The 15,416-nt window shown below is 41.7% G+C and overlaps 1 protein-coding gene across 2 annotated transcripts in view; it reads right to left on the bottom strand.

The window, feature by feature from the left end:
* GABRB3 (gamma-aminobutyric acid type A receptor subunit beta3) overlaps positions 1-15,086 on the bottom strand; it is a 116,905-nt gene extending 101,819 nt beyond the window's left edge. The window contains exons 1-3 of one of the 2 annotated variants that reach the window (XM_079316115.1): positions 15,070-15,086; positions 7,903-7,994; positions 7,718-7,785 (exon numbers count right to left, since the gene is read on the bottom strand). In XM_079316115.1, coding sequence (XP_079172241.1) covers positions 7,718-7,785; positions 7,903-7,975 — 141 coding nt within the window. In that variant the 5' untranslated portion in view covers positions 7,976-7,994; positions 15,070-15,086. Of the gene's footprint in view, positions 1-7,717; positions 7,786-7,902; positions 7,995-8,141; positions 8,304-15,069 lie in introns of those variants that run through there. The other variant, XM_079316114.1, reaches the window with a different exon arrangement.
* Positions 15,087-15,416: the final 330 nt, after the last annotated feature.

Here is a 15,416-nt window from a genome sequence, read left to right as displayed (position 1 = left end):
CAGGACATTTGGTTCTGTGGACCACTGTGTCAGATGTGTCATGGAAGTTTCTATGTTTGTCTGTTGTCTTCATGGCATTGCCTGCCAAGCCTTTATCAAATTGCTCATCTTTCTGTATCCCTACAGACATTAAATTATCAGAATAAAAATTCAGTGCACTAATAAAGATCTTCATATAAATATCCTTCTTTATCTCCTTTTCTCTCTGTCTTCAAGGGAGTGAAAAAAATTGCTAGGTATAGAGTAGGTAAAAATTCATAAAGTATCTGTCGATTTTCCACTCCTGTTAACTTAAATTAATGCACTTCTTAATTACCTGGGCATGATAAAAGTCTTTCAGCAGAAGTAAAAATACATAATGATGGCATGCACAGAAGTCCTGACTTGCAGCTTCCTAACTTTTTTCAATGACTGCAATGTATATTTGAAAGAACACATGTGACAACTGGTGCAATTGATGCAAAGGTACTGAGAACACAATAAAGATTTATATATAATGTTGGTGATTAATGACATCTCTGCTGGCACTGGCGTATTACAAATGTCCTGTGGGAAACTTCTCATCTTCTGAGGCATCAGCCTGATGCCAGCAGCAGCATCTGAAACCACACCAAGACACACTTGTGAGCACTGACAGAAATAATAATTAATCACAGCAGAGATTCACAGAAATAGGGTGCTGGAGAACACATCAAAGCATCAGCTAACCCAGCCTCTCCAAAGGCAAGAGCAACACCACTGGAAGAGGTATTTATCTAATCTCTGCTTGAAAAAAGGAGATGCTACAAAAAATGCAGCTAGATGAAAACCAAATTGAAAACAATTCCCTAATTGCCTTAATTTCTTCAGGTCTCAATTCAATTGGTTCTAAAGAACAAGTGATCATCATTCTGTCACCACCAGCATCCTTCTTATTGGGAACTTTTACTTCTTCTTCCCATCCTATTTTTCAGTGTTAAACAAACCCATTTACTTCAACATCACCGTATAAGCTGTTTTGTAATTATTTTAATGAGAAACATTTTTTTCCATTCCTTACACCTCCTGCTTCTTTTTATCTCCCTGAAAGCCAGTGATGAAACACTGGACACAGCACTCTTGCTCAGGCTTAATTAGTGACAAAGCAAACCCTGTGTCTTGTGAATGACACTTCTATTTATGCACCCCAAGGTAAGATGCATCTTTTTTCAATTATACCACACCTGTGGCTTTTTCACTTTCTTTAGATTCTCATCCAGTAAGACCATTTTTAGTGTCTTACTGCTTAGCCAAATCTTTATAATTTTAAATAATGGATTCACTGTTCCTTATATAATGCAACACTTCATGCTTGCTCCTACTTTATTTGGGCTATTCCTCTAGTTTGTAAACATAATTTTGAATCCCTTTTTGTCCATGGAATACTTGCAATTATTCCAGATAGATTGTCATCACAGATCATATCTATTTCATCATCCAAGTCTCGATGATTCAATGCTGGCAGCTGGAGCTGGCTTTTAAATAGTCTACTGGCACCTCCCAGAAACATTCACCACCTCCCTGTCTCTGCATAAGCAGGTATTCCTTCCCCTTCAGAGTAGCTGCTTTCCCCTGCAGATAAGCAGAAGCCTGTCATCAATTCCCCTGGACAAACAGGAGTCATTTCCCTATCACACTGTCTGCTACAAGCACTTCTTTCCCTCTCTCTGTCAATAAGAACTATGAGACATGACAGAGATGGAGAGAGAGAGAGAGAGAGAGGCAGGCTGGGGGAGTTCATGGGTACTGTCCTGAGGAAGAAAAATGGATGGAGACAAGGCAGAGGATGGATGATCTTGTGGCCAGCTGGTAACTAGAGAGCAGGTAACCTGTAAAACAGACTATCCTCCAGGATCAGTGCCTCTTGCTGTGCCCTCCTGTAGTGGATAGATGCTGGCTCATCACCAGCACAGTGACAGCACTCTTTGCAGGGCTGTGCTGGCCTCAGGAGATCCTTCCCTGCTTGGGCATCACTTTTTTCTTCTTCCTTTTTTCTCCCCTATATTATCTACTAAATACACACTTGTGTGTATATACACATATATATGCAAAATTATTTATGTGATTGATCTGCAATAGTACAATCTACTGTTCTCCCTAAATATATTACACTAAGAAATTAATAAAAGCAAAATCAGAATAGAAAGTTGCATATTCTATTTTATACTTCTGTGATTTGTGAGCTAGTAATAATTTTCCAGCTAGAAAACTTGTGTTTCCAATATGATTATCTAACCATTGTATCAGAACAACTCCTTTAATTTCTCCATCTGAATCTTCAAACCAAAGTATGTCATAACTCAGTTATGATTTCCTGGTAATATCAAGATTTTGTTTGCAAAGTATTTAAAAAGTATCTGTTTATGGCACTTAGGGTAAGAAACATAGGTTACATTTCACTGTGCCTACTCAAAAACTAACCAAGTTGCCTTGGCTCTCTCCACACCATTCAGGAAACAAGGATACCTCCCAGAAAGATTCATCCTTCCATTTAAAAAATAACACTCACACAGACACCTAAGATACCTGTTACAAATCAGTGACTGTCTCCTTTTTCTGATTCCAGAGGGAATCTGGAGCATAAGTTTTGGCTGTACATCTAAGGAACAATTCACTTACCAAAGCAAAGGTGTCTGGTGCCATTTGAGATGCCTGGATTTTGCAGGATCCCTGCACAGGGCTGGCAGGGACAGCAATGGATCTAGGGAGGTTCACTTCAGTTCTAAAGAGGCAGCTGGAGTCCAAACAAAATACCTTGAGGCACCTAAAATATCTAAGAAGCACTATTGCATTGCCTTCTTTTATTTTAGGCTCTTTTGATTGCATCACCTGTATTGACAGGAACAAGACTCAGTTGTTTAAATTTCAGGAGCTACTGTTGTGTCTAAAACTGCACACAGTGACATGGCAGAGGAGTTGCAGATCTGCACCAGCCTGGACTGGAAATGGGAGGGCAAGTATGATACCTTGAAACCAAAAGGACAGTCGACACCTTTGCCCAAACATCCACATTCTGTTCAAAATCTCCATTAACTGCTCTTGTAGAGTTTAGCAATCCAGCTCTCACTTAGACATCTAATGCTGTAAATCTCAATTTACATAAATGGAATCCACCAAATTTTTTATTATCTAAAGTAGGATGTGACAGATTTCATTAACAGAAGCATGATGTTCAGTACTTCAGATGAAGCATGAATCAATTAACTTAAAAATAATTATTTGTGTACACCTATCGGGGAAAATAAACACTATTTAGTCCCAATGAGTAGTAACTTCAGTCAAGCTCAGGGCAGCAACTAAAACAGTTTTTCAGAAAGATGTCAAAATTGCCTTGAAAATCAGCAGGCATCCAATGAAGTCCATATGCATACTTGCAGTTTTATAAAGGCACATGCATAAAAATAAAAATTACAGTGTTAGCATAGAAGAGATTACATCTTTTTTTAGAGTGACAGCATAGAATAGATGACATCTTTTTCAGAAACAACAACTCATCTGTTTTAAGGTCTGACTTTATGTCAAACTAATTTTCTGACTACAGTATTCTCAAAACAGCAGGATGACTATATAGCAAATGATGCCTCCTGGGTTTTGCTGGTTTAATTTTATCAAAATTAGAGCCTTTGAGAAACCCTAGATGGACAACTCTGAAGTCCTCTCTATAAACAAAGACAATGCAGACAGCACTTCTGAGAGCAGCAGCACATTTCCTATTCTCTTATCTCTAAGAAGAAAGGTTCATTTTTGCACTAATCCCCTTGTTTTCTCCATCCACTTTATAGCATTACTTCCCATAAACTGTGAAAGACATTCTAAAATTATAGTAAAATGAAAGCACAGTACTTTAGTCTTCCAGCTATAAAAATGGTTTTAAAGAGGGGTTTTTTTGGAGATTCAATGCATTGATTATTTAACTTCCTAAGATACAGAAGTATTTGAATGCTTGAAAATTGAACGCCTGGAACTAATGCATTTGGTTCACAGACCAAACATTGAAGAAAAAACAGACAGTTAAAAAAATTGCAAATTGTGGACACTGTCTAAGTGGAAATACGCTGACAGACTAGTAAAAGCACAAGAACTACTTTTGCAATTGTGAGCAAAACACCTAAAAAACACAGCAAGAACAAAATACAATCAACCTGAATCATGAAAAATGATAAAATTTACAGCTAAAAAATTGAAATCTGACAAAGTAATCTTCCATAATCTTCAACTGTAAGATGACTTAGAGTATATGCTCAGTATTACATCTGTTGTTATTATTGATGAGTATTTTGTTTGGAGATTCAGATTTCTGTACAATTTATAGTGGTTTTAAACACAGTTATTGATGTCAGGCACAAAAATAGGTAGGTGCTTAAGTGTCTAGTTGCACATATAATTTGTGAAATGGCAAGTACCTACAGGAAAGAATGTGCAGGTTAAGCAGGGGAATAAAGCACAGTGACATATATATAGAGACATATGTGCAGGGAATTAATGGACTGCAGCCCTTCCCTGAGCAATACACTTCTTATATGCAACTTCATTAATTCCCCCTTGCTACCATATATATGTAACTTGAAGTATAAATATCAAATTATGTGATTTTTATATCATATATGTTTGCAATTCCAGTAACACTACTCAATAGTTTCTAGATGTTGTGAAATCAAATAGAAACTGCTTATTTGCAACTTCTCAGTAAAATAAGTTGATGGTCTGCAATCCTGATACCTGCATCTGTCCTCCTGATCCAGCTTAGCATCTCAGCATCAAAAAAAAAAAAGAAAAATGTTAATCATTCCATGTAATCCAAGGAAGATGTACATGGCTATCAGTAAGACTATTCTAAAAAATATCTACAGGTAGTCTGGATGTATAGGGAAAAGGACTTAGTGATTTTCAACAGAAAAACCAAAATCACACAAATAAATTTTTCAAATGTAGGAAAGCTTAATAAATAGCTAGTAGATAAAGATTCATAGAGGAATATATTATCTATAAACCTACAGTTTGATTATGAATAGAAAAAAACATGATACAAGCTGTAATTCCTGTTACAAAGAACTGTCATCATGTCACTGAAAGCTACATTATAGGCTGCCTAGAAAGCAGCATAATAAAACTTTGTAATAACATTTTATTTATGTCCATGAAATTGAAGAATGGTGAATCTCTGGTTATTTTATTTTTAATACAGAGATGAATTTTAACAAGCTAATTTATAAAAGGTTACACCAATGTCTAGATTTAAATCAAAGGAATTAATGTCCACACTACTACAGTTCACACTGAGAAAGTCTTGTAACACATTTCAATAGCTGATGAGGCTAAAGGTCAACACTCACAGTATCTGTTTGGAATTAAATGAAAGAATATGTCAAAGTTTAAAAGTTTATTTGGCAATCAGCAAGAAGTTCAACAGCTGTGCCTCAGGTCTTCAAACTAACTGGGCCCTTTTTTTCCCATCCAAATTACTACCTAGAATAAATACCTGAGTAATCTTGAAAAGCTTCTTCATCCTTATTCACTGTTCATGGATACATGCTCAAGAATCCTTGCAGACCAGTAAAAAGTTACTTAAAACAAGTAGAAGTAACCAACTCAGGTAGTACATGAATATAGCAGGGCTTAGTCAAAGATGACTTCTTTTCCAGGCAGGTGAGACCAGCCCAGCTGAAATTCTGGTTGTAGTAAGGTGTTCACTAATCAGAAGCCCTTCCTGCTTATTTTTCCTGAAATAAATTACTACAGTTTTTATAATAAAAGTACTTTAGCAACTTTCTTCAGAAACACATTATTTGTTTCTGTTGCAAGATCTATATTGATGTTTTTCAGATTCTGCACTGGTCCATGAGAGGGTACAGAAAAAAACACTTCTCTGCAGCTGCTCTGGTAACTAATGGGCAAGAGTGGGCACTGACTCCTGGAGCAGCTGGAAACTTAAGCACTTGGTGCACTGACACATTGACCATCTTTTTGAGGAGCTCCTGCATCACTGAGGATCTGACTACTCAGCCTAGCATAAGAAGCAGTGTAATTACTGATTTTTCCTTATATCCCTGCTACAGATTGGACAAGTTGTTATTTAAACCTAACAGGCTTTCCTGCAACTGGAGAAAAAAAAAAAAAAAAAAAAAAAAAAGAAAAAAAAAAAAGAAAAAAAAAGGAAAGAAAGTCACAAGAAGCAGCATACATCCCCTCATTTTCTCTCCAACTTCAGTATGCCTTTCTCTGATATTTATTGCCTCTCTAGCACTTCACATACACAGTGTTATATATTAATTTAATGAGTCATGTAATGCTTCCCTAAGACTGGAACATATCCAGAGGTGGGGAAGGTGGCAGTGGGGATAGTGAAGTCAGACTTTTCAATTACTCTTCAGAGAGAAGCTTTCATTCAGCTCCCTTTTTTTTCTTACTTGAGAAGCAATCCTACAAGTACAGAAAAGCCTGTCAAACATATAAAGTGTCTCTGCAGCTGCCTGAATCTGCATGAAGCCTAAGACAAACTCTTGTAAGTAAGAACTATCTCATTTTTTCCCTCCTGAATGAGTACAAAAGCTGGCATTGGTGACACTTTTAACTGCAGACAGGTAACTGTATCTCTGTCAAAAACATCTTTTAGAAGATGAGAAGCAGATCAGAAGTTTCTCTCGCAGAATTTCAAGTAGAGGGGGTGAAAGTAGTGGCAGGATTAATGAAAATACAGGGATCATGTATCAAGTCAAGATATTCCAGCTTGTAACATTGCAACAGTGCATTGAAGGAGGGGTAGTGCAGTGCTAGTGTCAACTGTACTATAAGAGAGCTCAGCTTCCAAACGTGTACATTTTAGTTTTAGTGCTATAAATGTAACTATAGCATTGCAGAGTGACTGGTCTTTCTCCACGAGGTTTGCAAAAGAAAGAATACAAGGAATAAAACTGAGACACAGAGAGAAGTAACTTGCTCAGGAACATGAAAAACACACCACAGATTTAGGATTAGGGCAAGAAACAGAAATTTTACCTTCTAACCTCGAGTCATCAAGGTATACAGACAATCGGACCAAAAACGCAGAAAAGCATTAAACACCTCCCTGTCCATCGGCGAACGTCACAGCCCCGCACAGCATCACTTTCTGAGACAAGACTAGACTACTGTTCCTCCCAAGTCCATTCACGACCGCGCCGGCTCTGGGTGCCCAACAAGCCTTAAGCACTCGCACATGTCAGAGTTTACCCACAGACAAGCTGGGCTGTTGGGATTTTTTGCCCCGAGCCGCGCAAGAAGCAGGGAGATGCCGGCAGCCGCAGCTCTCCATCACCGGCCCGAATAAGCCCGGCGGCTGCTGTCAGCCCGCACCCCGCATACCGTACCCCGCATCCCGCATCCCACATCCCGCATCCCGCATCCCGCACCCCGCATCCCGCCGGCGGCGAGGTCGTGGCAGGAGCCGGGGAGCCCCGGCCAGCTCCAACCAACCGGGGTACCGGGGGAGGAGAACAAGGGAGGCTGCAAAACGGCACACCTGCGGCAGCGAGAGGGGAAAAGGGGGGAAGGAGGAAAGCGCGTCTCCAGGGAAATAAAGTTTTCAAGCGAAGAGGGCAGCGCTCGGAGCGCCGCGCAGCCCCGCCACCACAGAGGCGACTTCGAGAGAAACGAGGGACGGGAACGGGCGGCCGTGACCCGGGTACAGCCCCGGCGCCGGCCGGGCTCGCCCGCTACTCACCATGTTGACTTCGGAAACCATGTCGATGCTGGCGATGTCGATGTTCATCCCCACGCAGACGGGCGGACCTGCGAGCAGAGAAGAGCAGAGCGGAGCTTTAGCCGGCGGCCGGACCCGCCGAGCACCGCGGACAGCAGCGGGGGAGGGGGCACCGCCGGGCGGCGAGCCCGGGCAGGGCGACTCACCTCCGAAATCCGGCCGGAGGCGGATGTCGTAGCCCTTCAACAATTTATCCACAGTTTCTTTCACGAAGGACATGTTGCCGGGATCGTTCACACTGTGGGGAGAAAGAGACGGGGGTGTCGGGCGGGAGAGGCAGGAGCCGGGGTGCGGGGGGCCGGGGCGGGAGGGGGAGGGCGGGGGAGCGCATCAGCTTGTTCCCCTGGAGAAACGCATCCCGCCGCCGGGGCACGCTGGCTCCTACCTCTGGGCGCAGCAGACCACGGCCACCAGGACGGGAGCAGAGAAGATCCCGAAGATCCTGCCTCCCCCAAAGCCCCACATCCCTCCGCTCCACGCTCCCTTCGCGCAGCAGCAGCAGCAGCAGCCGCCGCCGCGATCCGGCTGCCCCGGCAGCCGCTGAGGAAGAGGCGGAGGCGACAGTCCCCGTTCTCCCCCCACCTCGCCCTCCCCCCCCAAAAAAAATATCCCCCACCCCTTGCCCCAGCAGCACCACCCGGCCCTCGGGAGCCGCCCGCGCACCCGGCTGCGCTCGCCCCGCGGCCGGACGCCGCCGAGCCCCGGAGGAAGCCGCCCTCCGCCGGAGCCCGGCCAGCCGCCTCCCCTCCGCCCGCCGCCGCCCGCCCTGCCGCCCTCCCGCCAGCCGGGAGGCGAGGGGAGGGGACGGAGGGAGGCAGGGCACCGCCGTCCCTCCGGGCGGAGAGCCCGAGGTGCGGCGCCGGGGGAGCGGGGCTGGCGGGGCCGGGGCGGGCAGCGAGGGGCGGCGGCTCCCCGGGCACCGCCTCGGGTCACGCCCGGGATCGGCCCGGTACCGGCCCCGCGGGACCCCCGGAGGCGGCGATGGTCGCCGGCAGCCCCGCGGGATGTTCCCGCAGCCGACTCCGTCTCCCTGGGGTCGGAGCGGGACTGCGGGGCTAGCGCAGCCCGCAGGGACCCCCCTGGAGCCGGGTGAGAGGGTCTGCCCGATGCCGTCCCTCTGTCTGCCCGGTGCTGTCCCTCTGTCTGCCCGATGATGTCCCTCTGTCCTCCCCTTCCCCTCGGCCTGCCGCTCCCTTTTGGGGGACTGTGCCCACCCTGCCCTGGGGCGCATCCTGGGAGCCGTGCCCGGGTGAGCCTCTGGGGAGGGAGAAGGAGCCGGGATGGGAGCCCTGCCTTGACCTGCCCGTGCCAGGGCCAGGGATGTGGTGTGCACGTACAGGTGCTGGGCCTGAGGCTCCTGCAGCCGTGCCTGCGAGACTGCCGACTGCACTGACCGAGATGGACACGCTTTGCCAGGCAGGAACTCTGCTGGGTTCAAACCGTGTGTAGCCAGGCTTGTCACACGGGACAGTAATGAAGGGAAATGGAACTGCAACCAGACGTGTGAGAGTTGTCACTTGTGAGCTTCTGGTTGCTCTCAAGTTTGTATAAGACATTGGTTAGGTGAAGACAGCACGGTTGTTATAATTTTAATCTTCTTCCATGTTAATTAGTCCTTTCAGCAAGACTTATTGGCATGGAAACAGAAGACTGTTGACTTAGGTGTTGGTTTTAGTTGCCGAGACAGTTCCTCACTGCTGGAGCTCTTCACCATGCCCTTGGCCAGCTCCTGGTTCTGGTCGCATTGCAATCACTGGCCACTGGTCCATGACAAAGCACAACATTCCAGTAGGCAAGGGAGAAAAGCTTTGTCTTTCTTTTGCACTTTTTCTCTGAGCACTTGATTTTTCCTTCCACACATTCTCTTTCCTTAGAGAAACTGCTATGAAAAGGATGGGCATTGAGTAATGCCTTGGTGTTATGTACAGGTGAGAAAACATGGATGGCTTTTCCTCTCTCCTCAAAAAATTATTGAAAGACAAGTGCAATCCATTGTCCTGACCTTGTTGCTGTTGCAGTTAATAATAAAGATTTGAATAAAAGAAGGGGAGCAGGCTCAGTTTTAAAAATAATATTAAGCTCTGTAGGCAATGCAGAAAAATGTAAGAGTAGGAGAAACTGAATGTTGCCAAATCTTGTGATTTCATGTTAATATTTGGATTTTTAATAGTGCCATAATTACTATGATTATAAAGTAAGTGAAAATCTTAGCTTTTATTTTAAAACCTTATTAGGCTTATGATAAAAGTTTGAGAATTGTGGCATGAAGCTACATGACTCAAAGGCTCAAAGTGAAAAGTCAAATAATAAGCAACTATATATAAGTAATTTTAAGGCCCTGGGTCCTGATGTTTTTCTTAATGCTATAGATGGGCAGTATTGAAGACCAGTTTTTTCAAAGACTTCAGAAGGAGTAAATTTAAGGAAGGGTACTAATTCAATTCTGTCCCCCTAAATTCTGAAAGAAAGTATTAAGACCAAAGAAAATATTTCTTATGAAGATTTTAACGTGGTTTAGAAGCACAATTAAACACTAAAAACTTTTCTCAAATAGATTGTCAGTTTTATAACAGAAATAAAAAAAGTTGGAGAGCATTATTTCTGATTAATGTGCTATCTTGGTACTTTGGAAACACATCTGAGGAAAGAATGAATCTACAGTGCTGTAGAGTCGGTCATATTTTATCACATTTCATTTAAGTATTTGTCTTCTTGATCTTACAAAACAACCATTTACTTGGGAACAACATAAAGATAATCTAGGCTGGAGCTGATGGAACAAGGAAGTATTTAGTGGGTTATGGAGCACTTGTTCCTTGGGACTCTGGGTTCAATTAGGCTTAGCAGTAATAACTGAAAGTTGTTAAAAACTATAAACAATCAATGAATTTCATGGAAGGTAAAAATCATCTCGACTTTTCTGTGACATGGCATTTGCAGTGAGAGTAGCACTGTGGGTTTTGTCTGCAGGAAAGGCTCAAAACTAAGCTTCAGTGACAATGGACTGGAGGTGAGACTCAGCAGAGACCTGCACCAGGCACAGGATTCAAGGAAATAGTGGAAGCCCAGACTTCTGGAAGGCTATTTAATGTGGAAAATATGGAAATAAATAAGGAAAAAATAGGGCATAGAAATAGACTCCTTGTCCTGCCCCAGAATTCAGCATCCTGACTTTGCTTCTAGAATGAGGCTCCCAAACATCTTCTTTCAAAAGACAGGCAGGTTATTTTAAGACATGGCTGGAAGGAATCTATTCACTAAAAGCAAAACAAAGCATCTAGTCACAATCTGTAGATTGTCCATACAAGAAATTCCTAAGGATGTGTCTCCTGAGATAAGCCCAGACTTCAGGGTCTCAGGGTAAACTCTTGCTTTTTGAAAAGTTTCACTTTTCAGCAAGTAGTTAAGTAGGCTAGAGGGAAGGAGCTAACATAACTCTGTGGCCTAGTGGCTTGCCTGTTGCCTGGGAAGTACTGTTATTTCATAAATAATCCAGCCATTCATGAATTAATTACTGGATAAAATAAATCAATGTTCAGTGGTATAAGGAACAGAACCCAATTCTCTCCTTCTAGGTACCTTCAACATTGCTCATTCTCACTCCTTGCTCTTTTTTCAATGTACAGTCTTTCTGTCCCACTAAAACTATCCCTGTAAAATATGAGACTTTGAACATTGTAGTACAGGGACTAAAAATTCATTGCATTTTCTGCAACTTTGATGAATGTTCCAGCCTCTGGGCCACTGGACAATTAAGATCTATGCTCCTGATCAAATTTTGTTCAATGAGATAGGCACAGCATGTGTTCTTGACTTCCTCAGCATCGCCAATGTTGTAAAGGCCACTTCATCAAAGGATAAAGCTAAACTGCAAAGGTGAGTGTTATGTGTGAAGGAGCAAAAGGACTGTCCTTGCTGCAATGCAAGTGTGGATAAATACAACTACCAAGCCTACACATGAAACAAGTCCTTGGGGTAAATTGGATTATAATGGATTAATCAGCTAGGTTAGCAGGTGCAGGCACTGGTGTCTACAGCAAAATTCTTGTTGGTGAAGATCTGATATCCATGCCATACACACTTGTTTTGGGTTTGATTTTTTTTAATACCCCATTAGGAAAAGTGGGGAAATCTGGTCCACTAGACTAAATGCTGATTAGCAGTTAGAGCAATGTGCTGCTGGGGTGCATTTTTCAGTTTAGTTTGAAAGGAGTCATGCTCATGTACTCTGAGACTGCTCTGAGATGTGAAACAAAGCATAGTAAGTGAGAATGATCAAGTGATTCACTTTGCAAGTACAGTCCTGGTCTGCAGTAAAATGCTATGTAGATGCATCCATCATCTCATTTCAGAAGGAGCTGGAACAGAGCACACTCAGCCCTTGTCAAAGGACAGAAATGGTTTAAGGCAGTGGGATTGGAATGAGAAGCAACTCAAAACTTTGGAACAAATTCCAGCTTCTTTCATCATTGTCAGTACTAATGGAGATACAGCAGAGGAGGCAATGACAGGGAGGCTAGAGAAGAGGAGAGGTCTGCTCACAACTGATGCATTTGCAGTACTAGCACTATCAGTCAGCAGATGTAGGAGAAAGCCTGGCCTGGGAATCAGGGAAGAAGTATTTGATCACACCATACAATACATCACTGAACTCCTGTGCTGGAAAGGGGTTTGCCTGACAAAATGAACTTAACTCCACTTACAGGCTGAGGTCAGAATCACTTATCAAATATTTTCTTTTTCATTTTCCTTTCTGGCTTCTCTGTCATTTAACTGATTTTGACAAAGATCCAGTCTCATCCTGAAGCAAACTGCAGTCACAAAGGGTTCAGAGATACAAAAGAGAAGGAGACTGAAACTAAAAGAAAGTGGGAAGAATTGCTGTTATGGTTGAAATGTTGTCTTCTGAGGAACACAGGACATTAATCTTACTAGGCTGAGACCCATGCTGCTGCTTACCTGCTCTGCCTTGCAGCAGTTTTAATAGCCTGCTGGTTTAACCTGCTGAGAAGGTGTAATTAATAAAACTGGCTGGGAAAAATACACAAGAAAATTTTCAACTCTTTTTTTTTTTTTTTTTTTTTTTTCTGAACCTAACTTCTTTTTCACTTGATGAAATCAAAAGCTGAGGACAATTTTGTCAAAATACCATACAACAGAAAACTAGTATTTCCTTCAGAAAGCTCAACTTTCTTATTTTCTGCCCTACAGTGTCTCAGCAGAGGGAGAGCTTTAGAGTGACAGGCAGATGCTGGGAAGTTTTATGGCTTAGGCAATACTCTGCACTTTGGCAGTTTTTTACACTGTGTTTTGCCTGTTCAGATAATAAGCAGTGGTTGTTGGACATACTTTGTGAGGAGAACAAGATCATGTTTATTTACTGTATTTATTTATCAGAAATTGTGTGTAATATTTACTGATGTTGGGTAATACCTAACAGTTTATTTAACTGACAGTGAGTTTATACTATTGTCCCTGTTTCTTTCAGACAGACTGAAAGCAGGATTGCATGAATCCATGTGCTTTGGTTGCATAATTTGCTGGTTTACAATTAATTATACAGAAATATTAATGGTGTTATGTCGACAGTTCTGATGTAGTGGAGATCTGAATGTTTCAGTGGGCCACATGAAGAATAACTTATTAATCCATAGGAGTAATGGGGAAAATTTGCCTTTAATAAGAGGCTTGACCCAAATTGTCTTGAACAGCTGTTTAAATTTCAGATGGGTTTTTTTCTTCATATTCAAGAACATAGAACAAAAATTTGAATTATCTGAATGAATTTAAAAGAGAATTCCTGCAACATTCCATTCCTCATGCGGAAAAACCTCTGGATTATGCACATAGTGAGTCAGACATCAAAATAAAAATCCATTGACACTTTGGCAGAGGAAGAAATAATCATGACTTTTTATAACTCACATTTTTTCATCATAAAGATTAATGATTATGCACTGAAATAACACAAATACATTAGAGAAGCCTGTGGTGCATTAGAAATACTATTCTTTTAAGTCTCTGTCTGGATGAAAACAGTCTTTTGAGAAAAACAGACAAGTAACTGAGTTACAAAATTTTTTATTTTTTTACTGTAACTGCAGCTGAGGAAATGCTATTTTATATAAGACTTCTTTGTTAAGTTTCTACATGAGTGGATTTACCTAAATCCCTTTGTCAGGAGCACATTATTCTTAACAAAACAGTATGCAACAGTTACTCTTTTTCTATAAGGCTGTATCAGAAGGATACAGTCCATATATTTATTTTTTCCTACTTATCAATACCTTTATGAATCTTATTTGTGATTATTATTGGTTATGCAAGTTTTTTACTAACAGCAGCCAGAATTCCAATTTAAGATCCCAGCCTCTTTTTGCAGGAGATTATACAGAGTGAAGAAGACAAGCATGATTTTTTAAAATTCCTTATATTTAATATTATGTATATTTAAAGGAAGATCAAGTCAGGATCCTAACTGATGCATCTGTATTAGGAATAACTAAAACACCAAGAGGTTGGTTCCTGGCATTTTCATCCAAATCTTCCTTTGAATTTTAACAGAGGAAAAGGGGACAGACAAGGGAGAAAGCCACCAAGGGGAGAGAAGTGCAAACACTTCCACATAAAACAGGATAAGCAATGAGAAGGAAGTGAAGTGAATTTTTTTTCATTTTCTAGACAAAATTGTGGAAGTGAGAATCCAGGGAAAAGAAAAAGCTATAGCTAGAACAAAGTGAAAATCTGATGTATGTCTTGCTCTTATCCTTTGAGAAGGACACAAATCCTTTTTTGCTTACTCTGAGGAGTTCCCCTAACAGGGACCATTCCATGAAGGGGAAAGGCTTCAGAATGTGGAGGTGTGTTTATCTAGAGGCTGCATCCACAGCCTTCCACTGCCAGGCACAGAGCTCTGCTGGACTTTCTAAATGCATCCTCTTTTCCCAAGCCTGTGCCAGCTAGCCCTTCTCTCTCTTTCCCCAAACACTGGCACCAGAGGCAGACAGAGTTAAGCTCATAACACACAGATCAGGATCGTGGGCAATATTCCATCTGTGGAATAACATGTAAATTAAGCTGGTTGTGTAACAGTATTTCTTTGTCATATGCAGTGTACACAGAGGGGAAAACCATTATATTTAATGGGGAATAATTATTAGGTATGTATAGAATTGTGTGTGATGGGTTAAAATGTTTTTCATTTTGTCTTAAAGACTCGGGAAAAAAGTGTTAATAATAATTTTAAAATTTGGGAGGATTTACATTCTATTACAGGTAATAATCACATGCTTAAAGTACTTTTAGTAACTCACCTTGTGTCATAAATTGCATATAGTTTCTTGTTTTCTTCAACTGCATTCCTAAAAAGAGAGAAAAAGAATGTATTAGTTGCATGCCTCGTGTCCATTGCCAAAACCCCCCTTGTTTATGGCTGTAAACATTTTCAGACCATCATTGTAGGATCTAGAAAGGAGGGAGAAAATAACCTGTAAATTGACTTGTTCAACCCTTCACATGACAAGATTGTAATAATCCTTTGGAAATTGCCTAAGTGGGTTTTTAATTATAGATCCATGACTCTGTTGCCAAGAAATGAAAAATGAAAAAAATAGTAACTGCTTTTGTGAAAAACACAATGAAAAGATATGTTTTTGATGGA

The sequence above is a fragment of the Erithacus rubecula genome (genome assembly GCF_903797595.1).
Source record: "Erithacus rubecula genome assembly, chromosome: 1".
Taxonomy (NCBI): Eukaryota; Metazoa; Chordata; class Aves; order Passeriformes; family Muscicapidae; genus Erithacus; species Erithacus rubecula.
This window is presented reverse-complemented; position numbering and strand designations above follow the sequence as displayed.